Source organism: Sorex araneus, chromosome 1 (genome assembly GCF_027595985.1).
Source record: "Sorex araneus isolate mSorAra2 chromosome 1, mSorAra2.pri, whole genome shotgun sequence".
In the NCBI taxonomy this organism is placed as follows: Eukaryota; Metazoa; Chordata; class Mammalia; order Eulipotyphla; family Soricidae; genus Sorex; species Sorex araneus.
The window spans coordinates 384,649,588-384,676,490 of record NC_073302.1 but is presented as its reverse complement, the minus strand read 5'-3'; the positions used below and the strand labels follow the sequence as shown (position 1 = coordinate 384,676,490).

Genomic DNA, 26,903 nt, shown 5'->3' with positions numbered 1-26,903 from the left:
AATGCATGTCAGGTCCTGGGCATTTCAAATAAATCATCTTGAATCTTCATAAGTTTTTGTAATTTCTTATTATGAAGATGTTTAAACATTTACAAAGTAGAGAGGAGTATGTAATAAAACATTTTATTAGCCATTACAAAATTTATCATCACCACCTATTCCATTTTTTCCTGCCCCAACAAACTGGATTATTTAAGAGCAAATCTTAGACATACTAATCTACTCTGTGAATACTCCAGTGCCTGTCTCTAAGAGAAAAAAAGACTCACCTTTTCTGTTAGTCAGAAACCATTATCCAGCCCTCAAACCAATTAATAACAATTCATTATTATCAAGTAAATTTGTCAGTTTTCAGATTCCTTTTTTTTTCAATTATTTTACATAGTAACAATGTTGATGAGGAAAGTGACCAGAGAATAAATTTCTAAGCCTTTTTACTTTTTTAAGAAGAACATTAACTTTCTCATTTGAAATCTTGTTCTCCTTTATAGGCACAGCTGCCTTTTTGTAGTGTTCAGAAAAGACCCAAATGTATACTTTCTAAATTTTCCTCACAAAAGTGGCTTCTTTCTTTTTAAGCACTTTAATTCCAGTCGAATAACATAAAAATGGGATCAGTGAACAGGATCTGAAGTGGTTTTATTACAGTATTAATCCTTCACTGCCCAAAAGTAATTGAAAGGTAAGAACACAAGGAAATAAACTATGTTTTGGCGTCTTTTGTGGTCCAGCATATACTATTACACAAGCTGAGGCCTTGTCACCAGTCACAATTGTAATAAGAAGATGCTGAAGATGGTAACAATGGTTTATACCAAGGCAAGAGATTTCTCTCTGGATAAATAATTCTGGAGATATTTACAAAAAGCATTAAACATCTTATGAGACCAAAAAAAAAAAAATTATCATTAAACTGCAGAGGTCAATCCTAGGAAGGTAAATGGGCTACATGGCTAAATCCTCCAGCAACTCCTCATTAATACCTGATACCACAAGGGGAAAAAAGAAATTAAAATGCAAAACCTTGGCACCATCACAATCACCTACAAGTTTCCAATATAATTTTTAAAAGATAAACTTGTAAAGGATCACTTTCCTAAGTCTTAAATAAGTAACCTTTGGGGATTTAAGTATATATGTAACAATAAAATAAAGAGCTGCTTGAAAATAATCTTTGAAAGTTAGAGAACGCAAATCAAATAAGAAACAAAATAGATTCCTTTATACTGACCTTCAAAAATATTGTTCTAAGCTCAGCTGGATCTGCTCTCTTGGTTAAAGCCACCTATAAATAAACATAAAAATGTTTATATTTTTAGAACAAAGCTGAGAAATCAAACTAGCAGACTGAAAGAAAATAAACTCTAGGTTAGAAATTAGTGGATTTCATTCTTGTACTTAAAGCACCAAATTTCCCCAGTGCACAAACTGCTCCTTGAGTTTTAAATTAGAATCCGATGTGGCTTCTAGAATGATAACATTCTGTGCAAGAAATTAGTAAAGCTCCTAATATCTCGTTTAATGTATAGCATTTTTTAAGACAGAAAAAAAAGAATGGAAAGTTGAAACAGATTTGTAACCACCTGGCATTCTTTAACTATTCTCCAGGGTAAGTCAAGTCCTTGTAGAAGGGAATATTAAATATTAAAGTACAAACTTGGTTATTAACTGTGCAAAAGAACATAGTTCTTTTAAAAAAAAATTAGTGAACCAGGCTAATCATATAAGCAGGGGGAATTCCCACAGTTATCTGGACATGCTAAAGCAAGACTTCCTCTTTTTTTCCCAACTTTAAACTTTTTTTAAAAATTCAGACTCCCCATAGTATGGTGTTATTCTCTACATTCTAGAAATACAAGGGGCTGTGGTTGCCTTCCAAGAATAAAATCTGACAGATTAACTCAGAATAGGTGTTGTGCTTAATTCTCCAGCCCACAAAGTCCAAAAACATCATTGGGGGAAAAGCAAGACTAACTTGAACATGGCTGCCTCAAGCAACACAAAGAGTCCTTATGTAGAACCAAACAGTGGGCTTATTCAGTGTCCCATCACCCAATCCTGCTGGCAGGAATCGTCATGAGACTGAATTCTCACCAAACACAGCGTCACCCCATGATACAACCAGGGAGGGGTTCTTGGAACCACCCCTAAACTGGAGCCATGTCACTATCCAGGGGGAGATTTATGCAAATTGTTCTAAAGTCCTTCTCTGTGTTTGCTAAGGCTCTGCTGAGATCTTGGCACAATGGGTTCTCTGTCTCTAAATATGTAACTGCTCGAGTGCCTTGTCTGCCAGTGTCAGGAATAATTTTATTAACTAATCACTGGAATGGGAGAGGTAGTCTTTCTGAAAGTAGTTGGTTGGTTACCTTGTTTCCCAAAGCAAGACTGATAACTCTTTTAATGTTGGCTGAGTTCTTGTAACCACCAGTACTATTTTTAGCCAAAAGAATGTATAATCTTTTTTAAAAAGCCTGAATTCACTAGTGTTCTCTTTGTTATTCAACTAAGGAAAAAAAAAATAGACTGCTAACCTACCTAAGATTGATGAATGTTGACCTAAAGGTTTCAGAAAAGATTCCCTCCTCGAAGGTCTATATTCTGAAAAGGTGGTAGGATGAGTATGACTAAGGAAAACTGGTCTTCAAAAGAGCATTTTGACTCTCTGTCATGAGAACAGGGAAGCTCCATCCAAGTTCCATAGCTCAAGGCAGCCCATAAGTGAACCTTTGTCAAATGGCATATGGTGACCCTAAGTTCCTTCGTTGGTTTTTTCTTTTAAAACCAAAGGAAAATTTCCACAAGGTTGACTATTTTTCCATCTGAATACCACATCTTTTAAAATCTCATTAATTCATAATGCTCTGCACTTCCCAAAGCCTTTCCTGGGCAAGTTCACTATTTCAGAGTGACACCCCCCCATGCCCGAAATTTACACAGCACTTTTTTTCCTACTGATTATAAGATGACATTTCATGCCGAGGACTGGTACCTCTGAGACAAAGAACCAAGCCTGTCACTTTAATGACACTTTCAGGGTCTAGAAAACAATCCACAGAGTGACTTAACACTTAGAAGTCCTATCTCCTAACTGTATAGGACACTTGCTAATTTTCAAGTATGACTATCACTTCACTAGAACATCACATCTCTGATAGAGCATGTAACTGTGCCCATTTTATAAAAGGGGAAATAGAAGGACTCAGAAGGGGTTAATTATTTCCCCCAGAGTCAGATTAGACACCAATTTACATTTACATTACAATTAAATGCTGGAAATCAGGTTCAAAGCTTACAATTTAATGGTGTTGGTTTTTCCAACAAGCTGCATTATAGCTGCTTCAAATGGGTTATAACTGCAAGTACAATAAAAGTATATATGTTCAATTTTTTTTTTAATTTTAAGTCTCCTGATTTCTTCCAACACAACACTGGTTTGCACTGTCCATGTGTGCCATGTTTAAGAACATGGCTTTAGTGTTGGACTGTGATCCTGAGCTCTGAGCCTGAGCTCTGAGCCTCACCTTTCTCATCTAGAAAATGGGAAGTCCTGGATGGTTATGAAACATAGTATGAATATACTTATGGATCTCTGAATGAAAGAATCCAAAAGTGATGTTTATATTCTATCATGCTTACTCCTAAAAAAAGCCAATATAAGTAATTTGTTTCACTGAGAAGGGAAACATAAGAAGAAGGAAAGGATGGGGCTGGAGCAACAGCACAGTGGGTAGGGCGTTTGCCTTGCACACAGCCGACCCGGGTTCGATTCCAGGCATCCCATATGGTCCCCCGAGCACCACCAGGGTTAACTCCTGAATGCAGAGCCAGGAGTAACCCCTGTGCATCACCAGGTGTGACCCCAAAAGCAAAAAACAAAAAACAAAAACAAAAAAAAGGAAAGGAATGGTAACTCATGGGTCTTCTAAAGCCATTTATCCAAGCACTGAGCAAATACCAAGGCTGCCCTTTTGTTCTGTTTTGTTTTTAATGGCTCAGGTTTTACTCCAAGCTCTGTACTCAAGGATCACTCCTGGCAGTGCTTGGGGGACCATAAGCAGTGCTAAACATCAAATGTGAGTGTGCCATATGCAAGGGAAGTGCCCTAGCCACTATATTATCACAAAGGAACCACTAAGGCTAAGTCATTATCTCTTTTGCTATCCTACCTGGTACTACTGTTTGAAAACAGACTCATAATTTCAGGAATAGCAAATGCCTAATGACCATGATTAATTTTTTTTTTCTTTTTGGGTCCCATCTGATGATGCTCAGGAGACCATATGGGATGCCAGATATCAAACCCAGGTTGGCCGAATGCAAGGCAAACACCCTCTCCTCTGTACTATCTCTCCAGCCCCTGATACAATTTCAACAAGGCGTACCCGGGGAAATTTGTATGATATCTTGTGCACAATCTACCAAGGTTCTACTCTACCCAAATATAGCTTAATAGAAAATTAACTCTGGGAAAGGGACTCTCAGCCTCTTATTTCACATCTCTGCACTAATTTCACTTATTTACCTAGAGCTGTGGGAACAATCTAAATATCTACGTCAATCTCTCAGTCTTACTTATTTTGGCAGTATGTGCAGAAAGAGAAAACCTTATTCACACAGTTTCACTGAAGACAACATAAACTTATGATTAGAAGTCGCAATATTCTCAAGGTGTATTTAACAGATTTTACCTTACTGCAAAACCAATGGCCAGGAAGTTCTATGAATCAGGAAAAGTGGAGCCACAGAACCACAGTATAACTGTGTTTGCCAATTCAGAAAAGGCGAATTTGGTACTCCCACAGTACATCACACAGTTTTAGTTCATTCTTTGAAATTATAAGACTCACCAAACTTTAAAACTGCTTACAAATGGTTGAATTATAGGGCTATATTTTGTTTAACTCTTACACTTATACTACATAAATATTTATAACTACTATTCTTATCATCCACTGTTATTTATCATTATTCTCAATTTGTATTTATTAATAGATTCTATCCTTCAACTTTTATATTGAGTTTTAAATGAAATAACTGGTTTTCAAATATTGAGAGTCAGTTGCCAAGAAGGAAAAGAATTTTTTTTTGCAAAAATCTATAAAAATGTTTCTATTTACTACAAAATAAATAAAAGAGCAAATGTAGCAGTCATATAACATTTATACCAGTTCAAGCTCAAGTGAGAAAGAAGCATACGGGAGTAGAATGTATTTTTTTCCTCTCCAAAAAGTCTGCCCTTGCTTCACATGAGTATGTAAGTTTTAGTCAAATCCATGAATCTGTGTCACAAAAGGCAAAATTTGAGCTAAAATTTGGCAAGAAAAAAATCAGCTCTAATAATTAATATAGGCTATAAAGCAATAGCACAACGGGTAGGGTATTCACCTTGCACACAGCCAACCGGGTTCAATTCCTCCGCCCCTCTAGGAGAGCCCGGCAAGCTACCAAGAATATCTCACCCGCACGGCAGAGCCTGGCAAGCTACCCATGGTGTATTTGATATGCCAAAAACAGTAACAACAAGTGTCACAATGGAGATGTTACTGGTGCCCACTCGAACAAATCAATGAACAATGGGATGATAGTGACTCAGTGATCAATACCATTATTAAATCATATACTAGCAAGGTATACTCTAGAATTTTTTTTTTAATTCTGCCAATAACAATGGCACAATTTGAATGACTTTTAATGAAAAGGATAGTGCCCCACACCCGCAACTCAGGCATCTCCTTGTACCTGGGGCCGCCCCACCTCCCCGAGCACTATCCCATTCACCATTGAGCCACCCTATAGTGCAGCTCCCAGTTTTCTCCCTTTTCCAGGTTTCTGCCCCCCCCCTCCCAGCTGTCACCCCACTCACATGGCAGTAGTGGGCGTGGCCTATTTGGGGCCAGCTGCCACTGAAGCAGCAGCAGTTATTCTCCCCTTTCCTGGCACTCGGAAATCACATCTTCATTTCCATCACCTAATTCTGTGGAGATTATCCTGGCCATCTCAAACACATTAGGACTATAGCCCAGTCGCGTATTCCAATTGCACCATAATACTGGCATCACTAGAAGCTCTACAAGTCCAATATAAAAGAACACATCCTCCGAAGCTTCACTAGAGACCTCACCTAAACCAGTGAGAAGCACCTGAGAGGAAGAGGGCAATACTCATAGTGAACTGGAAGGTTCCACCACCATACTACTACAAAAACATGAAGAAATAACAAAAATCCCCACTACAAGGAGATGATGAAGAAAAGGGTCCAGGCGCCTCAACAAGCATTACCCACAAATACAATCTCTCCAGGCTTGCTGCCAAGATGTGATCCCGGGGGGCCGCACGTGTGTGGCCTCCTTGCAGCTGCACGAGCATGACTCCAGAGGCCAGCTAAACTACTTTTGGTATGGGCAGCTCCTTGCAGAATATCTCCAGACTGAGAACTAAGCTGCAGTCCCATGCCTGCCCAGGAGGGGAAAGGTATTTCTCTCTCTCGCCTTTCTCCTTGCCGGGGGTGAAGGGCGTGGCAACCGCCATATTATGAGGACCACAGATGTAAGTTACAAGCTTGCAATGATCTAAGATCTAATATCTAGAAGAAATTTCCCTGGACTTAGTTGCTGAAATACAGAAATCCAAAACCGCGTGGCTGAGCAGTTTCACAACAGGTCTGATTCTAGTGGGGAACTCCGAACAATAATAGTGAGGTTTTTGTTGAAATATTGAATGAAACAAAAATAAAGTGAAATTTATCAGTTTGGGGGGGGAGGCGGTGCGGGATGGGAGATATACTGGGTTTTTTTTTTTTTTTTTTTGGTGGTGGAATATGGGCACTGGTGAAGGGATGGTGGTTTCAGCATTATATAACTGAGACTTAAACCTGAAGGCATTGTAATTTTCCACCTGGTGATTCAATAAAATAAAAAAATTAAAAATAAATAAAATACAATCTCTCCAATAAATAATTTGGAGATGAAATATTGAAGATGTTAAATGAACTCAAAGAAATGGCTCAACAGACATCCAGGAAATTAAAGGAGGACATGAAAGAAACAATGGAACAGACAGCTGAGAAAATACAGAAAGAAATGAGAGCAGAAATAAAAAAGCTACAGAATGAAGTGCAATGAATTAAGGATTCTGTAGATGAAATTAAATCTCAGTGCCCTCAACAGTAGAATGGCCACAGCCGAAGACAGAATCAGTGAGCTTGAAGATGAGCTGAAGGAAGCTTATAGGCAACATCAAGCAATGGGAAAAGACCTCAAAGTAGCTCTTAGGCGAATCGGAGACTTAGGGGTTTATTTCAAGAGGAACAACATTAGAATCATCGGAGTACCAGGACAGGGAGACGACCCCAGTGAAAAGCCACAGTTAAAAATATCATTGCTGAAAAGTTCCCAGATATGGCGAATGCAGGCATCCAGATCCAAGGAGCCTGAACAGTGCCAACTAAATGAGACCCTAGAGACCCTAGTAAAAAGACTCCAAGACATATCATAGTCAGAATGATGAATGCCACAGATAGAGACACAATACTGCAAGCAGCAAGGTCAAAGAAGGAAATCACGTACAAAAAAGCACCCCTTAGATTTATAGCAGACCTATCAGAGGAAACTTTCCAAGCCCAAAGACAATGGGGGGATATAGTGAAAAAATTCAATGAAATGAACACCTAACCAACAATACTTTATCTGGCTAAACTCTCACTCAAACTTGAAAGAATGATACACTATTTAATGGATAAACAACAGTTCAGGAACTTCATAGACTCAAAACCAAACTTAAAAGGACTAAAGGGGCTACTGCAAGACAAGAAAAAAACCCTACAAGCACAACAAACCCCTACAGAAAGAGGGCACAAAACCCATGACAATAATCTCCCTCAATGTCAATGGTCTAAATGTACTAATTAAGAGGCACAGAGTGGCAAGATGGATTCAGAAACTAAACCCAACATTCTGCTGCCTACAAGAAACACACTGAACAGTCAGAACAAACACAGACACAAAGTCAAAAGATGAAAAACAATACTACAAGCAAACAACTCCCTCAAAAAAACTGAAGTAGCCATAAGAGTATCTGACAACATAGATTTCAGCTTGAAAAAGATTAAAAGGGACAGTGAGGGCCATTTTTTACTAGTCAACGGATATGTACAGCAGGAAGAAATCACACTCCTAAACATGTATGTACCTAATGAGGGACTAGCTAAATACTTAAAACAATGGCTAACAGATTTTAACAAGGACATTGCTAACAACACAATAGTAGTTGGAAACTTCAACACTGCTCTATCACCTCTAGATAGATCTACAATATTAAAACTCAGCAAAGAAACACTGGCTTTGAAGGAAGAGATAGAAGAGAGAGGTCTAATAGATCTATACAGGGCTTTGCATACCAAAAAGAAAGAATACATTTTTTTCCCCAGTACACTCGGAACATTTTCCAAAATAGACCATGTGCTGGGTCGCAAAACATAACTCAGTAGAATCAGGAAGATAGAAAAAAAGTAGAGTAGAAATGACCTCTGTACTTACATGTTCATTGCAGCACTGTTTATAATAGATAGAATCTGGTAAAATCCCGAGTGCCCGAGAACAGATGACTAGTTAAAGAAACTTTGGTACAACTACACAATGGAATACTATGCACCTATTAGAAAAGATGAAGTCATGAAATTTGCATATAGGTGGAGCAACATGGATAGTATCATGTTAAGTGAAATGAGTCAGAAAGAGGACAGACATAGAAAGATTGCACTCATTTTTGGAATGTAAAGTAACAGAATGGGAGACTAACACCCAAGAACAGCAGAGATAAGTACCAGAAGGATTACTCCACAGCTTAGAAGCCAACCTCACTTGTTGGGGAATAAGGCAGCTCAGAGAGAGAAGGGACCACCAAGTAAAGGGTGCTAGGAGGGCCTGCTCGGGATGGGAGAGGTGGGCTGCACGCAGACTATCGACTGAACATGATGGTCTCTTAATACCTCGACTCAAAACCACAACACCCGAAAGGAGAGAGAGAGAGAGCAAAAGGGAATGCCCTGCCACAGAGATGGGGGGTGGGGGAAATGGGGTGGGGTTGGTGGGAGGGATGCTGAAACTACTGTTGGTAGAAAATGGGCACTGGTGGAGGGATGGGTACTCGATCATTGTATGACTGAAATGCAAGCACGAAAGTTTATAAGTCTGTAACTGTACCCCATGGTGACTTACTAATTGTCACTGTCACTGTCATCCCGTTGCTCATCGATTTGTTCAAGCAGGCACCAGTAATGTCTCTCATTGAGAGACTTATTGTTACTGTTTTTGGCATATCCAATACCCCACCGGTAACTTGCCAGGCTCTGCCGTAGTGGGCAAGATACTCTCGGTAGCTTGCCGGGCTCTCCGAGAGGGGCGAAGGAATCGAACACAGGTCGCCCGCATGAAAGGCGAAGGCCCTATTGCTGTGCTCCAGCCCAATTCACTAATTAAAAAAAAAAAAAAGAAAAGAAAAAAAGAAAGGGATTGGGGGAAATATGCCAAGAAGAAGACAAAGGTATTTTCAAGACAAATAAATTCATTATCATTTATTTTTTTTAATTTATAATTTTCTGGGCCCATATTTATGGTCTTTAGTTTTTTTAAAAAATAATAAGTATTATTTTACCTTTACAATATTATAGTTTAGGAAGTAACAATAGTGCTAAAGCTTATGCTATCAATATAAAAAATTATTACACCACCACCAATGTGTCTACAACCTTCCATCACTGTCCCTGCATCTCCCGTTATCTGATCTTCTCTCCAATTCCCTCCCACCACGAAATGTTTGGTCATTCACTATTATTTTAGTAAGAGTTAGAGCAGCAAAAGGCATAAGGACATTGGAAGGGATTATTTCTACCACGTAGTAACAACATTTAAAACTCTGGTTTTCTTGATTCCTTCACAGGAATCAAGCCAAACTGTTAAAGACTCTTTACTTTTACAAATCACAGTGAAACAGGTTGTGTACTCAGGAATGCTGCTAGATTTAACAGAAGGCTGTAGAGAATCTATACAAAGAAGGGGTAGTAATCTGAAGAAAAATGTTAAAAAAAAAAAAAGGAAGAAGAAGAAGCAGAAAAAGAAAAGCTCTCCTCTTCAATGGGGAAGACGAGACATAAGTCTTAAAGTAAGGAATTGTCTACATCCCTAACTTGGACAAAGAAAGAAAACTGAGTAGACGCTACCAAAAATGCTGATTAAAGAAAAGTCTTCCAGGTGGACAGAAATCAGAGGTGAGAACAGGTGGTTACCTTTACACCAATGGTTCACAAATTTGTGGTCACAGGACAATCAGCATCACCTGGGAACTTTTAGAAATGCAAATTCTCAAACTATTTCTCCAAACACAACATAGAATCTGCAGATCTGGGAATTTTCAACTGCCCGCCCACAGTGCTGGTCTGCAGGTGCCTGTCTGCAGGTGTGAAAGGTGAAAACCACTAGACTACCCACACTGCTTATTAAATGTCCATCGGACCACTGGTGCTCTGACAGAAGATACCAGTCGTCCGGGGCAAAAGATTAAAAACTACTGCTCTGAAAGCTGGTGCTAGAAACTTCTCTATCACCCTTCCAAGTCAAGACAAACAGCTACTACTGAAACTATATTGTCATAGGATAATTATATAGCCCAGTTATGAAATATGAAATGATAGTTCATAAAAAACACACAGGTGTTGGGGAGACATAGAGGGTAAGGCACTTGCCTTGCACATGGTTAAATACAGGGTTCAGTTCTCAGCACTGCATACAGTCCCCCAATCCCACCAAGAGTGATCCCTTAGTGCACAGAATCGAGAATAAGTTCTGAGCATCGCAGGGTGTGGCCCAACTCCTCACCCTCCACTCCAAAAAAAATTAAAAATAGTTGGGCAAGGGAAACACGCGTACACACACACACACACACACACACACACACACGCACACACATACACACACAAATGATGTCAGAAATAGGGAGGAAATTCTTCTAGTATGGTCTTTAGTACCTGAGAAAATGGATTCAGTGAATGAATCTGAATCCCAATGGAAAACACCAGTAGGTATGGCCAAACAATGCGGAAACTAGGAATCAACCCTTCTTTCCTTGTATCATTCTATACTGCAGAACCTGAAAGTTAAAGCTGCAATTCCCAGACTCCCTTGCAGTTATGTAAGCTAGGTATTGTTTATTAGATGAAATCACAGAATCCCTAAATTCTAATAAATGAAGTGGAATAATGTGGAATAATAGATACTCAGATAAACAATAGATCATGTCAAGCATTTTTTAAACCACATATATTTTTGTCGAATCAATCTTCAAATTTTTGTCTTACTTAATATAACATTTTTGTGTTGACTTATAGAACATCAGACACTAGAAATGTTAACCTGTCGGGTAAAATTACACAGTAGGTCATTTCGAGGTACTGGATGTGTATGTGTGTATATATATATGTATACATATACATATATATATAAAACAGATTCAGTAGGTGTAAATTGTGTTAGATTGGACTGCTCTCCTGTCAATGAACTGTAAACAACTATCAAGCCACCATGATTAAATTCCTGATACTAAGATACAGAATACAACAAGAATTTAAAAGTAAACAGTAGTATTTTGGCTGTTATGCCAGAATAGCTTTAAACACACTAATTTTAGGTTGTATTATTATCATTAAGCTAAAGCTAGCATTCAAAAAAATGTCATCAACCCTAAAAATCTGATGAGACAGTCTGAGTCTTTTCTGAAATATCGTTTTCTGTTTCCACCTCTCTACAGGGACAAAGCAGGCATCACCAACTTTAAAGAGTTGGGTTTCAGGGTGCTGCTTACTTGGTTACGATGAACAAGCCACTTCATGTCTTGACCTTTAGTTTCCTCTTGTAAAAAAATAAGCAAAATGGCCAGAAATATAGTACAGGGGATAAGGTCCATGCCTTGGCTCCCGGCAGCACAGTCTCCTCCCCACCCTCCCACCCCCCACCCCACCCCAAAGCCTCCAAGAATGTGTAGGTGCCACCCCCACATACTATATGGGATGTGGTCCTAGAGTTAGTTCCCCAGTATCTGAAGGGTGGCCCGTGTAATCCCCAGTATCACAGAGCCCAGGCAGCACTGCATCCTGGGGCGTTTGCCCTGACTGCCTACAAGTAAAGATGAGAAACAAGTTCTTAACTCCTACACTCTGAAGGAGCTCTGGTAAGATGAGGGGAAGGAAGACAGTAGGAGTCTTGGAGCAACTGGGGCTCTTTCTGTTTGTTCACTTAACACAAGTAGGTTTTCAAGGTGGCATTAAGTTTTCTTTATATGTTTTTGGGTTTTTTTTAATGTTTTCTGAAAAACGATGGAAGGCAAGTAAAGATTAGGAACCTTTGCAGGCAGTTCTCCATAAGTGTTCAAAGCAATTTGCACAGTGAATACTAAGGAGAAACAGCCTTGAACTTCCAACTGGGAGAGCCCAAGAGCAATGTTTTGAAATACACCTGAGTCTTCTGTTCTTTGTAACAAAGTGTGCCCTCAGGAGAAAATATTTATTAAGATTCTAACTTGCAGGCTATTATCAGAGTCAACCTAGCCTGAGAGAAAATAAATACCCAACTCTGGAAACTACACAATCCTCTACTACCTAGGAGGAAGAAAAATCCAAGTCACACTGGTGACAGATGGTGTACGGGTGGGGAGAGGGACAGGCACTCCAAAAGACCAAGCCCTAGTCCAAGAACTTGAGGCCACTTCCTCTTCCTCTACGCAGGATCCCCACACTGCAAGAGATGTATTTACACAGCCATACCAGTTCTATACATCATAGTGGGCCATCAGAAAAAAAGAAATACAAAGGCAAAAGCACAATCTTAAGAGAGAAAGCATCAAAACCAGATTCCAATCATGGCATTGGTGATGAAATATCAAACCAAATGTAAAACAACTATAATTAAAATGCTAATGACACTAGCGGTTAAGAAGACAGAATGTAAAGAAAGATTGGTAATAATCAGAAAGTAGAACTTCTAACAGAAACAAAAACCAAAAACTAGATTAAAAGCTCTGCAATAGTAATGAAGGAAAACTTCTGGTGGGCCTAACAGTAGACTGAATATGAGAGCAAATGTTCTGAAGTTTCTTCAATAAACTTATTTCACTAAATTCTAAGAGCTCTTACTGAAAGATGATGAGAAAAAAATACTAGAGGAAAAATAAAAATGAATATCAAAGAACTACAGGATAAGTACAAAAGCTGCAACATGTATAAATGGGAATACTGGGAGATGAGAAAAACAATGAAATGACTGAAAAATCCCCCCTAAATCAATGGCAAGCAATAGAAAATCTAGGAAAATCAGAGCATCCCAAATAGAGCAATCAATAACCAATTTAAATGTCAATGGAGCGCCTTCCGCCCAGAGATGAACCGAGAGCCGCAGCACGAGAAGCAGAACCTCCGCGCCTATTGACTGTGATCCTGATGTCTCCTAACCCATTTTGGCACCAGAGCGGATGCTTGAGCCATGCATTTTGACTGTGAACTGAGCTACAACCTCGTGCAGCCCGGGGAGGGATTCTTTCTCCCTCTCCACCCCATTTTTCTGAGCGAAAATGGCGGCAGCGGCAGCAGCCACATGGTGAGAGCCACCCTCTAAGACCCCTCCACCAGGAGGTAGGACTTTCTTTAGTGACGTAGCCTGTAGGTGGTCCTGGGAGGGGGGGCGTTCCTGGCAAGCCTTCCGCCCAGAGATGAACCAAGAGCCGCGGCACGAAAAGCAGAGCCTCTGCGCCTATTGACTGTGATCCTGAGGTCTCCTAACCCATTTTGGCACCAGAGCGGATTCTTGCAGCCATCCATTTTGACTGTGAACTGAGCTAAAATATTAGAAACCTAAAACCTAAGACTCAAAGTCTTCACTCTTACCAATGAAGAGAAATTATTAGATGATGCCTATTCAGCAGGCCTGATTGTTGGGGAAAATTTCCAATCAATAATAGTGAGTTCTGTATGGAAATATGAAATGTACTCAATATATATAGAGAATATTGGGAATATCATTAGCTACTTAGATGGGGGGTAGGGTGGGAGGGGGGTGTATTGGGGTTCTTGGTGGTGGAACGCGTGCACTGGTGAAGGGATGGTGGTTTAATCAGCATTTGACTGTGACTTAAACCTGAAAGCTTTGTATTTTTTTTTCTTATTTTCACGGTGGTTCAATAAAATATTTCTTTAAGGAAAAAAAAAAGTCAATGGATTAATGATATCAATTAATTATAATGCCAGAATATATATGTAGATATATAAATAAAACAAGATCCAATTATATGTCATCTGCAAGAAATTTAAAATATAAAGATAGATACAGATAAAAAAAAAGTGAATGGAAATATACCGTGTACCCTCACCTCATGCCACTACTAGTGCAAACGCAAAATGGTGCAGGTACTTTGGAAGACAAATTAGCGGTCTCTTACAAAACTAAGTATTCTTACAATTTAAGCTTCCTGGTAATTATCTAAAAGGACTGAAAACACCTCAACACCAAACTGTACATGGATATCTAAAACATCTTTATTCATAATCATTGAATGCTGGCAGCAATCAAAATTTCTTCAAATGAATGAACAGACATGCAACATTGTTCATGGTCCCAACAACGCAATTATGAAAAATTATTCAGATTTCCCAAAACATGCTATACTGTTAACCATGAAAAGACATGGGAGAACCTTAAATGCACACTGCAAAGTGGAAGAAGTCGACCCAAAAGGCTACATACTGTGAGATTCCAACTATATGACGTGGAAAAAGCAAAACTGGAAAATGATTAAAAAGATAAGTGAATCGGGGGCTGGAGCGATAGCACAGTGGGTAGGGCGTTTGCCTTGCATTCGGTCAAACTGAGTTCGATTCCCAGCATCCCATATGGTCCCCTGAGCACCGCCAGGGGCGATTCCTGAGTGCAGAGCCAGGAGTAACCCTTGTGCACCGCCAGGTGTGACCCAAAAAGAAAAAAAAAAAAGATAAGTGAAAAATAAGAAGATCAGTTTGAGCAGAAGAAGAGAGAACTGGGAATTTTTAAATCAGTGAAACTAATTCAGTATACCAGCAATTCTGTATCATTATAAATGTCCAAAATCACAGAACAAACACCTCTAAGCCAAGCTTTAGATGATGATGATGTGTCAGTGTAGGTTCATCCACTGTAGCAGAGAGAGCACTCGTGATGAAAAATAATAATAATGAGGGAGACCAGGCATATGTGGGCCAGGGGCATATGGAAAATAATATACCTTCTCTTATGCTATGCAAATCTAAAGCTATTCAAGATATAGCTTTAGTTTATTCAAGAAATAGAATACAGTCTATTCAAGAAAGGAAATAAGATCTTAGGTAGCCATGACCATCGAAAGGAGAAAGGAAGGTGACAAGGTAGGTCAAGGCCACCTGCAAAATCTTCCTTCCTTGTCAAAGTTTTCTGGAAGAAGGTAGGCCTCCTTAACAGCTCAGAAAACTGAGACCAAGTAGTGGGTCTGCACTGCCCTAAGTCCTGTCTTTTGCTCAGTCACAACAGAGGCAGACAGGCTGTCCTCCCCGTGGGTTTCTCAACTTTGGTGCTACTGACCTTCTGGGTCAAATCAATCTGTTATAGAACGTTTCTCTGGTGTTCTGTAGGATGTTGAGCAACAACCCTGGCTTCTACCTGCTAAATACCAGCAGTATTCCCTTTCCGCTCTCCCGATGTGACATCAAAAAAAAAAAAAAATGTTTCCAGACATTGCCAAATATTTCCTGGAAGCAAAAACTATCCCGCTACCAGTTGAGATCCACTCTCTCGGGTAGTGTGGCCCCTCTTGCTCATTCATGAAACACAATCACTTGTGGGAAGCCTATCAAGTGGGGGCTGAAGGTGGGAGGAGATAGGAAGGGATAAACGCCAGATGGATGAGTGGAGGGTTCAGAGTGTGTGGCAATATGTTCTACCACAAAGTACAATGGGAGTGGAACTAAGAACATAATTCTGTTAGAGTCGGGGGTCACGGAGGGAAAGTCTTTGAGCTAAACTATTGATTACAGATAACTGGCACCCACCACCTTTTATTGGGCCTGATTTCTATGCTAGACATGGGATTTACACATGATCATTGAAATAGTACTAAAGACATTTATACTGAAGCATCACTAATATTCCCATTTTCTGGATGAGGAAGCTAAGGCATTTAAGAAGCAGGTTTTCAGTGATCCAGGAGTAAATCACAGAGCCAAAAATGACTTAGGGTTCAAGTTGCTTTGGCACATTATAATAACACCTGCAAGATACGCCAAGAGTAGGTAAGCAAAATGGAGAACTTTAAGCTAGTTTAATGACCAGAGCACTGGACAACACTATAGCCTAAATGCAATTTAAGACACACAATCTTTGTTCTGGCATTGTGCTACTTAAGTGCCCGTGGTTCAGCAGAAGGCAGACCTGCCTAATGAAGAATGTTATTTTGTAGTATTATATGCTGAACTCAGTCTCAAATTTTTTTTTAAGGCATCAAGGTTACAGTATAATTAGGAACCAGCTGCAATTGTAATTACTGCTCCCAATATAATTTGTTACATATTAGCAAGTGTCAAATTACTACTGCTCTTTAAATGAATAAAAATTGATTGTGCTGCTCTGAAGACTGGAATGTATGTTCCTGATGTGGAACAAAGGAATATAAAAAGTATATGACATATTTATTAAGTGCTGAAAGGTTCTACTTAGGAGATCACAAGTTGCGGGAGCCCAGATAATGCCACTAAAAGTGAAAATGGCTTCGGGAAGAGAATAGGTAACTTAATAAATGCAGAGGAAGAGAAAGCAGCAAATCAAAGGACAAAAGAAAAGTTGCTTCCAAGAAATAATGCCTTCTAAATTCTGCTGTACATCAACATCATGTAACTTCAGTATAGACAAGAACCCAGGAGGAGCCAAAAGAAAATGAACAAGAGCTCTCTACACAGTCAGGAGCCTTGTCCCAAAGAACACTCACAATTTCACCCTCCCTTTCTCCCACCACCGGCAGACCTGTGACATGACTCTGAGCAGTTTCTCTGATTCCAAATGCAAAGCTCAGCCTTCTATAAACACTTCTTCTATCCCAACTCTGGCTCCAAACATAAGCACAATGACCCTTCCGACAACCGTAAGGAGTTGAAGAACCCTAGAAAAAAACATGGCTCTTTTGTAGGTGCAAAAGAGGTTGAGAAAGTGGCCCAGAGCCACAGTGTGAATGCATGGTCCATAATTTCTACTCCTAAGTTATACTGGATTTCAGAGCAAAAAGAGAAAGAGGGAGAGCATAAAACTGAGCAAGAGAATCAAGGGATTAAAAAAAAAAATTAAAGCACACCAACCATTGTGTCTGAATTTAAATAATTTCAAAACAATTTTAAGAAACTAAAGGACAACAGAGAAAATGTCTACCAAATGACATGTTTGATGATATTTAAGAATAACTAGAAAAACTTAAGGTGTGATCTTATGAAAGGCTTTCAGGGGCAGAGAATACAGGAGATATGCATTTGTCTTCCAAAAGGCTACCTCAGTTAGAACCCCTGGCACCAAATATGGTTCCCTAGTTCTGCCAGGAATGACCTTGAGGCCAAATAAGTTCTAAATATAGCCTAGTGTGGCACAAAACCCAACTCCCCCACTCTGCAACCCCAAACAAAAATCTTTTTTTTTTTTTTCAGTGTCAGGGCTCAAACACAGGTCTCCTACATGTAAGGCTAACACCAAGCCATTCCTAGCCCCAAAATGATGCTATTCTTTTCAGGTCTACAACAAAGTCTCATTCTTCCAGAATGATTTTGCAGATCCTCCAAGCAGATGCTCGTCCTAGAATGTCCTAGGCACCTGCTTTAAGGGCTTTTCAATTGGACGTTTAAATTCTGACTCTATCACTAACCAGCAACATGAACTATAATTTTCTCATCTGATTAAAAAAAGAATGATTAAAAATAGAATGAAAATAACACAGCCTGGGGCAGAATGTAGCAGTGCCTTCTCTCCCAGCTACTGGTCTCTCCTCTCTACTCACAGGGCATCAGCTGATCTGTCATCAGCGAGATAGCTGAATCCTAACAGGAGGACTCCTGGACTTTCCAAAACAGTCAGCTATCTGCCTAAGAAGTTAAATGGTGGGGCCAAGGCTCAAAGGGCTAGAGCGCACATTTTTCATGTGGGAGTCCTGGGTTTGCTCCCTGGTGCCACATGATTTGCTAAGCATCAGGACGCTAGAAGAAAAAATAAAACAGGAATATAAATCAGGAGCAGGGATGAAATTTGGGGGCAGAGTGCTTGTATGTGTGAGCACCCACCCACACCCACAGCAAGAAAAAGAATCTAAAGCAGTAGAGGGAGGGGGCCTGGGGTGAGCTGACAGCAACGTAAGCCAGCTGATGACGTGGGGCTAGTGAAGGGTCATGATCTCCTGGAACTGAAAAACAAGAATAAATAAATAAACAGATAGATAAATAAAGCAGCTCCCTACCTTTCTCTTGTGTCTGAATAATTACAGATGGTACAGATTTACCCTTGAGAGAAAGAGAAAGTAAGAGATAGGCCAAAAGTACTAGAAAAACATCAGGCTTCTTTGTAAGTCTCTTTTGCTGTGTTGTTTTTGTTTTGTGCCACATCCAGCAGTGCGCGGGGAATCTCCCAGTGCCTGTGGTGTGGGGATCAAACCCCCAGCCTGAGCTTGCAAAGCATGTGCTCCTGCTCTCTGCATTCTCTCCCTGGCCAGGGAGAAGTCTGCTAACTATGAGGGGAATCTGTATTTAACCAAAGTAGACCATCCAGAATCCATACAATACAAAAGTCATTGCACTCATTTGTGGAGTATAGAATAACATCACATGAGGCTGACACCCAAGACAGCCAAGGACAGTAGATACAAGGGCCAGGAGAATTGTCCCATAGCTGGAAACTGCTTCGTGAGCGAAGGGGAGAAGGCAGATGGAATAGAGAAGGGATCACCAAGAAAATGATGGCTGGGGGAACCAGTCAGGATGGGAGATGCATGCCGAAAGTAGATAATGGACCAAACCTGATGACCTCTCAGTGTCTGTGTTGCAAACTATAATGCCAAAAAGTAGATAGAAGAGTATGGGGAATATTGTCTGCCATAGAGGCAGGGGGAGGGTGGGAAAGGGGGGTGTATACCCGGGATATTGGTGGTGGGGAATGTGCACTGGTGTGTGTTTGATCATTGTGAGATTGTAACCCAAACATGAAAGCTTGTAACTATCTCACAGTGATTCAATAAAATTTAAAAATTTTTAAAAAATACAAAAGTCATAAAAAAAATAATAATTATGGGGCTGGAACAACAGCACAGCGGGTAGGGTGTTTGCCTTGCACGCAGCCGACCTGGGTTCAATTCCCAGCATTCCATATGGTCCCCTGAGCACTGCCAGGAGTGATTCCTGAGTGCAGAGTCAGGAGTAATCCCTGTGCATCGCTGGGTGTGACCCAAAAAGCAAAAAAAAAAAAAAAATTAATAATTGTATCATGTAAACATTTTAAAATATCCAAATATCCAAAGTGAGTGAGTCAGTTAAACATCAAACAACAAAAAAATAAATAATGTGCAACAGAAAGGACAAAAGGCCAAGGTTCTTCATTTTAAAGTGCTTTTAGAACAAATCAATAAGAAAAGGCAAATAAGTCAACAGAAAATTGAGCAAAGGTCAAGACCAGGCTCTCCTCAACCTGCAGTGGCCAGCAAAAATGATCTAAGAGTAATCTCTAAGACCCACCCAACCAGTCTCTGGTTCAATCCCCAGCACCACATGACCCCCCAAGCATTATTGGTGTGACCCTAAAGGTCCCCAAAGCACCGCTGGGGTAGCTTACATAATTTCTAGCTCTGCAGGGCCTTAGCAGAAATAAAACCTCAGAGATATTGTTCTGAACCACAGGCCCAGGTGGCCAAGAATCATAAACACACACAGACAGACAGACAGGCAGACAGACACACACACACACACACACACACACACACACACACACTCACACACACACAAGCACTAAATGAGATTTTGTTTATGGAACTACAGACAAGAGATGATGGAAATAAGAGGTAGAGATGTAATCCTCAAACAGAGCTAATATCAACCTGCAATAAATGTCAATGCCTAGGAGAAAACTGTATGGTATTCAAATAGAGAAAGACTCTCAGACCAGTGGATCAGAATTGATCTAATCTATGAAAAAGAAACTTGGTGCATGAAGTAGAACAAGGAAAACCTCTTCAACAAACATGTTTGAAAAACTAGATTGCCACATACAAAAATCTGAAACTGGAACTATTCACGAATGTTAACTCAAAATGGATTAAGGATCTGATATTAGACTGGATATACTGCTCAATAAAATATACTGAGCAAAACATTGTCAGAATTCTCCAGGTTATGGAATACAGAGGTGTCATCAATGATTTGATCTCACTGGCAAAGAAGACAAAAAGAAAAATAAATAAATGGAACTGTATTCAAGTTTCTACATAGCAAGAGAAATGAGCTAAAATATAAAAGACACCCTACTATACAAGAGAAAATATTTGCACACTGTATATCAGATAAAGGACTAAAATCCAAAATAGAAAGCACTCACAAAGTTCAACAAATAAACCAATAATGCCATCAAAAATGGAGGGAGGAAATAAACAGACATTTTTCTAAAGAAGACATAGATAGCCAATAGGAATTTGAAAAAGTATTGATCACTTATGGTCAGAGAAATGCAAATCACAAGAACAACAAAATATCATCTCACACCACATCACACCAGTAATAATGACAGATATCAAAAACACTGGAAACGACCCGTGTTGTTGGGATACCTTGAAAAAGGAACCTTATACATGGCTGGTGAGAAATGTAATTTCATTTATCTTCTATGGAAAAAGTATAGAGATTTCTCCCCAAAAAAAAGCAAGAATGGGGCTAGAGAGACAGAATGGGGATTAAAGCACTTACCTACAGTCGGCAGACCAGTTTGATCCCTAGTACCAGATATGGTCCCCTGAGCACTACCAGAAGTAATCCCCAGACACAGAACCAAAAGTAAGCCCTGAACAGTGCTGGGTATGCCCAAAAGAGATGACTAGAACTCCTCCATGACCCTGCAATTCTACATCTTGGCATCTACCTCCAAAACACAAAAATATTAATTTGAAAAGACATATGCACAGCTATGTTTATAAAGTGTTTAGTAAAATAACCAGGATGTGAAAATACACCAAATGTCCAATGAGAGATAAATGGATTTAAAAAATTGTGATGTATTTGGCAGCACATACAGAAAGATAACATCATGTAGTTGGCTGCAATGTGAATTAAACTAGAAGGTACTATATAATGAGAAATAACTGAGAGGAAGAAGAAAAACACCAAATGATCTTACATATCTGCAATACACAGAGAGAGAAAACAGGGTATAGACAGAACCAAACAGTAACAAACCTTTGGCCTTGTATTGCAAAACTGATTAATAAACAATGAATGGACAAACGGCGGGTAGGAGAGGATGAAGACTGGACCAGAGGTAACTTACTACAGACAGGGGTAAAGGCTCATGGGCACTTTGGTGCTGAGGTGGTGTAACTCTGTTCATCAAAATCATGAAATTTAACACTGTAATCTCATTAAAAGCTATAATAAAAACATTTTTATGTTTCTCTTCCATATCACAGATCTCTCTGTCTCTGTCTCTCTCTCTCTCTTAAAATGATGGCAGTGGTAACACCTACACATATATAGATGAACAGAACTAATCTGGAATTGCACAAATTTGTAAATAATGACAAATTGATAAAGCAAAAAAAATCACTTCAAACACTATGCTCTCTTCAAGCCAGTGTTCTCCCTTAAACACAGATCTTGTGTGCTCATTTCTGTTTCTTTGCTGCCTGAGTTTTCTCTGGGATACATCTTCCCTCTTTCTCTCCTCTCACATCTGAGTAAGTTTCAATTAAAAGAATAAATAAATAAACTACCTTGCCCCCCAAACCACCTACTTCTTTTCCCTTTTTACAGATATATAAATGTAAAACAAATGTTACAATTCTGTGCTAATATATTTTAAATTTTATGGGAAACAGATAAATGCTAAAAAACATAAAATTAAGAGTTCACTGTCATCCCATTGCTCATCGATTTGCTTGAGCGGGCACCAGTAATGTCTCCATTGTGAGACTTGTTGTTACTGTTTTGGGCATATCGAATACACCACGGGTCCCTTGCCAGGCTTTGCTGTGCAGGCGGGATACTCTCAGTAGCTCACAGACAGAGAAACTGTACCCCGGTGGGCCACATGCAAGGCAAATACCCTACCATTGTGCTATCACTCCAGTCAAAAATTAAGAGTTAAGTAAATTAATAAAGACTTAAGGGGGAAAACAGAATATCCTATAAAAGTATAAAGGTATGTTTTATCCTGAAAATGGGAAGTTGGCTTTGTTATAAAATATTAAAAATACTGCTTAAGACTCTACAATAATAAGCAAAATATTGTAATAAGAAATCTCTACAGATGTAAAAATATTTAATCAGATATGAAATATTTAATATAACTGAAATGTTAATGTATTATTATGAATGTATAAAATCACGTAGCAAGTGAGGAATAAACAAACCTTTCTCAATTTAATAAAGGACAACTGTAAGGGCATAAGTGAACATCATACTCAATGCCAAATGCTGAGAAGTTTGTCTTGCCTTAATAAGAACATTTTTAATTAAAAAATCTTTGGCAGTGACCCTGACAGAGTCAGATAAAAGCCTGGTATATTACGAGTTTTTTCCCTGCCTTGTCTAGATAATAGCAATACACAGATTGTGCATATCGGCTGTGAATTTTTCTCCATCATGCAGCTGGGCTTTCTTAGTCAATGGAAGCTTTTCTAGGAACCCGCTTTTGCAGATACCTCTTTGTCACCATGGAAATTCATCTATCTTGGGACAACCCAAACCCTTCCAAGATTTGCTTTGCAGTTCTGACTGCATTGTACATTCTCCTGGAAATAATCCATGCCCAGTTTCTGCAGCATTCTGAAGCTGAAGTTATCATTTACATTGGTGAAGGATGGAGGGATTAAGAAAATGGTTTACTAGAAAACAGGAAGTGTCTCCAACAAACTACCTGCATATAACAAAAACTCTCCTTTCCCCCTTTACTTTGTAACTGCATGCCATGTATGTGCACAATTCTGTTTCTGAGAGTTATCAAATAGGCTTTTTGAGGTATGTTTATTATCCACAAGAGGTATCCATCATGAGAACTTATAATTTTACAGTAGGACTGTATATATTAGGATTATAGTAAAGAACTTAGAATCTTATAAATGTACAGTAGGAATCTTATAGGAGGAAACATAAAATAAACCAAAGAGCAATTACTCTTCAGAACCTCAATATCATTATAGACCCCAAAACAATTTTTTAAAGCTCAGACTGAGTTACTGACTGAGTGGTCTCCCCAAAATACATATAATAAACACCCAAGCCCAGTAATAGGAAAAAGGATCTCTAATGAGGTGATTAAGGTAAACTGAGGTGACTACAGTGGAGTCTCATCCACTAAAAGATGTCTTTATAAGAAAACGGCATAAGGACACAGGAAGACAGAGAAAACACCATGTGAAAACACAGGCAGAAGCCAAAAGGAGAAAAAAACAATTCTCCCGACACCTTTAACTTTGATTTCTAGTTTCCAGAACAGGAAAACAATAAAATCTCTGCTGTTTAAGCAACTGAGTTTATGATACTTTGTTATGACAGCCACAGGAAATTAATACAGCATAATTTCATAAAGAGTCTTTGAGTTGCAATTTGGCCATTATCTTATTTATTTTGAACCCATATATTACAGCTATTTGCCATATCTCTTTGGGAGTAGTCTTCACTCTATCCTATTCATTTATAACATTTCCTTTTTTGTTGATTATTTTGGGGCTACACCAGTGATTCTCAGAGTTCATTTTTGCCTCTGCACTCAGGAATCACTCCTGGCAGGGCTGAGAGGACCTGATCAAGTACTGGGGGTAGAACCAGGGTCAACCATATGCAAGACAAGTCTCCTACTTGTCTTGGCTGTCCTATTTCTCCAGCCCCTAACATTACCATTCTTTTAAAAAGTCAGACTAAAATTCTATTTTTTTAAATGGTGAAAAAAATCATATTTAGGATCAGCCAGCTGGACTGTTTAGATGATCCCAATTTTGTTGGCAACATCCAAGGCGTCCTAGGCAGGAGCCAGCTGAAGATATGCCTTTTTCTCTCCATCAGGACAATCAGGGTGTTGGCCTTGGCCACATCAATGACACAGAGCTTCTTGGCGGTCTCTTTAATCTGGTGCTTGTTGGCCTGGACATCCAAAATGAGCACAAATGTGATGTTATCTTCTATCTTCTTCATGGCTGACTCTGGTCTAAGGAAACTTTGATGATGGCATAATGGCCACACTTGTTTCTCTTGGGGGCAGTCTTTTGAGGGTACACGAGCTGCCTTCTTAGCCACAGCGTTTTGGGTCTTCAGAAGGTGAATGATGTGAGATCTTTTTTTTCTCTTTGTGGCTATGGACGGCTTTCAGCACAGCCTTGTTGGCCTTCAAAGCTTTTTGGATTTGGCTTCAACTTTGGGAGAGGCAGGGGCTTCCTTCTTGGCTTTTGGTGCCATTGTGGTAAAACGGGGTTGGAGACTAAAATTCTTATAGAATGTCTGGACTTGTCTTGTTGTTTCCCCTCCCCATGATACAAGTTGGATTCAATATTTTGGGGAAATAATTCTCCAAAGGCCACACTGGGTATTTCTCATTGCATCCCATCAGTGGGTATGCACTGCTAGTGAACATTCCCTGATGATGATACATTGGACCCAGATTATGGCACACCTTTCCACCACAAAAGAATCTTCCCTAAGTCTTAATAAGTAAGTACTTGATAACAGTTTCTCAACCTTTTTCCAACCATGGCCCCCTTCCAATCTTGTTTCCTTCCCATGCCCCTGTCCTATAAGCTCCAACAACTTTTTTTTTTTTTTTTGCTTTTTGGATCAACCCATTGATGCACAGGGGTTACTCCTGGCTCTACACTCAGGAATTACTCCTGGCGGTGCTGGGAGACCATATGGGATGCTGGAATTGAATCTGGGATGGCAGCGTGCAAGACAAACGCCCTACCCACTGTACTATCACTCCAGCCCCGCTCCAACAACTTCTAGTCTCATGCTGTGCCTTAGTCTAGTACTGTGACCCTTCACATGATTTTCACCTGTGACCCTTGGTATATCCTAGGGGCTTCCTGGGAGCCATATAGCCCCTGGTTGAGAAGTACTGTTTTGTTTTTTGTTTTTGTTTTTTTTGCTTTTTGGGTCACACCTGGCAATGCACAGGGGTCACTCCTGGCTCATGCACTCAGGAATCACCCCTGACGGTGCTCAGGGGACCATATGGGATGCTAGGATTCAAACCCGGGTTGGCCGAGTGCAAGGCAAACGCCCTACCCGCTGTGCTATCGCTCCAGCCCCCTGAGAAGTACTATTTTAAAGGGAGGTACTTTGAAACAATGAAAATCCCAACAATCATTTACTGAAAGATTTTATCATCCATTAAAGGCCCTACCCAAATCAATTATTAGTTACAGGTGGTGAAATTTTTGTTCTCTTTTGTTTCTATTTGTGGGCCACAGCCAGTGTTGTTCAGGATTGTTACTCCTGGTCTGCACGCAGGGATCACTTCTGGCAAGTTCCAGGGACCACATGATTGAACCTGGGCAGGCCGTGTGCAAGACAAATGCCCTACCCACTGTATTATTGCCCCAGTCCCTGGGAAATTATTTTTATTCTTTTTCTAATTATAATCCCTAGGTATTGATTGGCATTTTGGTGAACAAGAGCTTCATCTAGCTACTGTCCATCTTATTTTGATACCTTTTAGAGAGCCATAATAGTTACTCATTATAAAATGATAGATTTTTTTCTTATAAACAATTTGCAATTGACTTCTTTTATTATGGTAAAATATAGATAAAATTTAACATCTTTACCACTTGACATGTAAACATTTTAAGTGTACAATTCAGTTTCAGTGACATTGAGTACTTCACATGCTATATATATAAACATTACTACTACTACTATTTCATCATCCAAGACATATCCTATGCCTATTAATATTCAATTTATTTTAATGATCACTGTTTTTATGATAATTATACATAGTCGATCAACATTTCTTAAATGAGGACCATATGGTTCCCTAGGATATTTCAAGGGACCCACAGGGAAGAATTGTCTAAATATGGGGCGACTAGCTGAGACCAGGGGGCAGAGTAGTAAAACAGGGTTATCTCAGGAAAGAAACAAGGTTACAAAGAGGCCATCTTCAGAAAAAGCTTGAGAAACAGTGTAGAAGAGACCCTCTTCTGTAGAGAAGATACTTTCTAAGCCCAGTGAGTGCCTGCTATGGCCCAGATAAGACCAAACCCTGTTTTCCCTATACATACCAAAGATAAAGCTTAATTTGCAAGCTATGCCATAATAAAAGTTATATGAATGTGGTCTCTTTCAAAATAATGTACTGTATATAATATTTTAGGATCACAGCTGACCATGGGTAACTGAAACCACATTAATCAAAACCGTGAATAAGGCAGGATTACTGCATATACACAAATGGCACATGTGAATACACACACACGTGTGTGTGTATATTTAAAGAATAAAAAGCACATTTAACTTAATGCACCAGAGAGAACAATTGTTAGTATTAAAGCTGAGCCAACTAAAATAATCCATTATGCAAAAAGCTGGTGGACCAGAATGGTAACATTCAAACCCACTAAGCAAACACAACATCTTA

The 26,903-nt window shown here is 39.5% G+C and overlaps 1 protein-coding gene across 4 annotated transcripts in view; it reads right to left on the bottom strand.

Annotated features, from left to right (window-relative positions):
- SLC25A13 (solute carrier family 25 member 13) overlaps positions 1 to 26,903 on the bottom strand; it is a 201,395-nt gene that overhangs the window by 162,139 nt on the left and 12,353 nt on the right. For all 4 annotated transcript variants that reach the window (XM_055119718.1, XM_055119721.1, XM_004602204.2 and 1 more), the window contains exon 2: positions 1,232 to 1,285. In XM_055119718.1, the coding sequence (XP_054975693.1) occupies positions 1,232 to 1,285 (54 nt within the window). The remainder of the gene's footprint in view (positions 1 to 1,231; positions 1,286 to 26,903) is intronic.